At 57.9% G+C, this 302-nt stretch overlaps 1 protein-coding gene across 1 annotated transcript in view; it reads right to left on the bottom strand.

Moving 5' to 3' along the window:
- LOC119592377 (ice-structuring protein 4-like) overlaps window positions 1–232 on the bottom strand; it is a 13,934-nt gene extending 13,702 nt beyond the window's left edge. The window contains exon 1 of the mRNA XM_037941199.1: window positions 152–232. Within this exon, the coding sequence (XP_037797127.1) occupies window positions 152–232 (81 nt within the window). The remainder of the gene's footprint in view (window positions 1–151) is intronic.
- Window positions 233–302: the final 70 nt, after the last annotated feature.

Genomic DNA, 302 nt, shown 5'->3' with positions numbered 1-302 from the left:
GCGACCCAGTGCCAGACGCCAGACAGCCGATGTGTCGCGAGTGCCATGCTGGTGACGGTCATCGCCGGAGCCTTTGGTCAAATTCCGCATAACGAAGTCCTGGGAATTTCAGTGGCGGCGGCGGCGGGGCTCGTAATAATACGGAGATTACCTCGACAGTCGCCCCTGACCTCGGCTTCGTCTCGCTGGCCGTCTGGCGGTCCGCTCGGAGGCCGTCGCGTCCAGTGGCCATGCGCTTCCTTCTTATCTTTTTTTTTTAAGCTTTATCCCCTTCTCTCGACCAAATGAAGCGAAAGGAAACA

This window comes from Penaeus monodon, chromosome 30 (genome assembly GCF_015228065.2).
Source record: "Penaeus monodon isolate SGIC_2016 chromosome 30, NSTDA_Pmon_1, whole genome shotgun sequence".
Lineage (NCBI taxonomy): Eukaryota > Metazoa > Arthropoda > Malacostraca > Decapoda > Penaeidae > Penaeus > Penaeus monodon.
The sequence above is the reverse complement of the archived record's forward strand: the minus strand, read 5'-3'. Positions and strand labels throughout refer to the sequence as shown.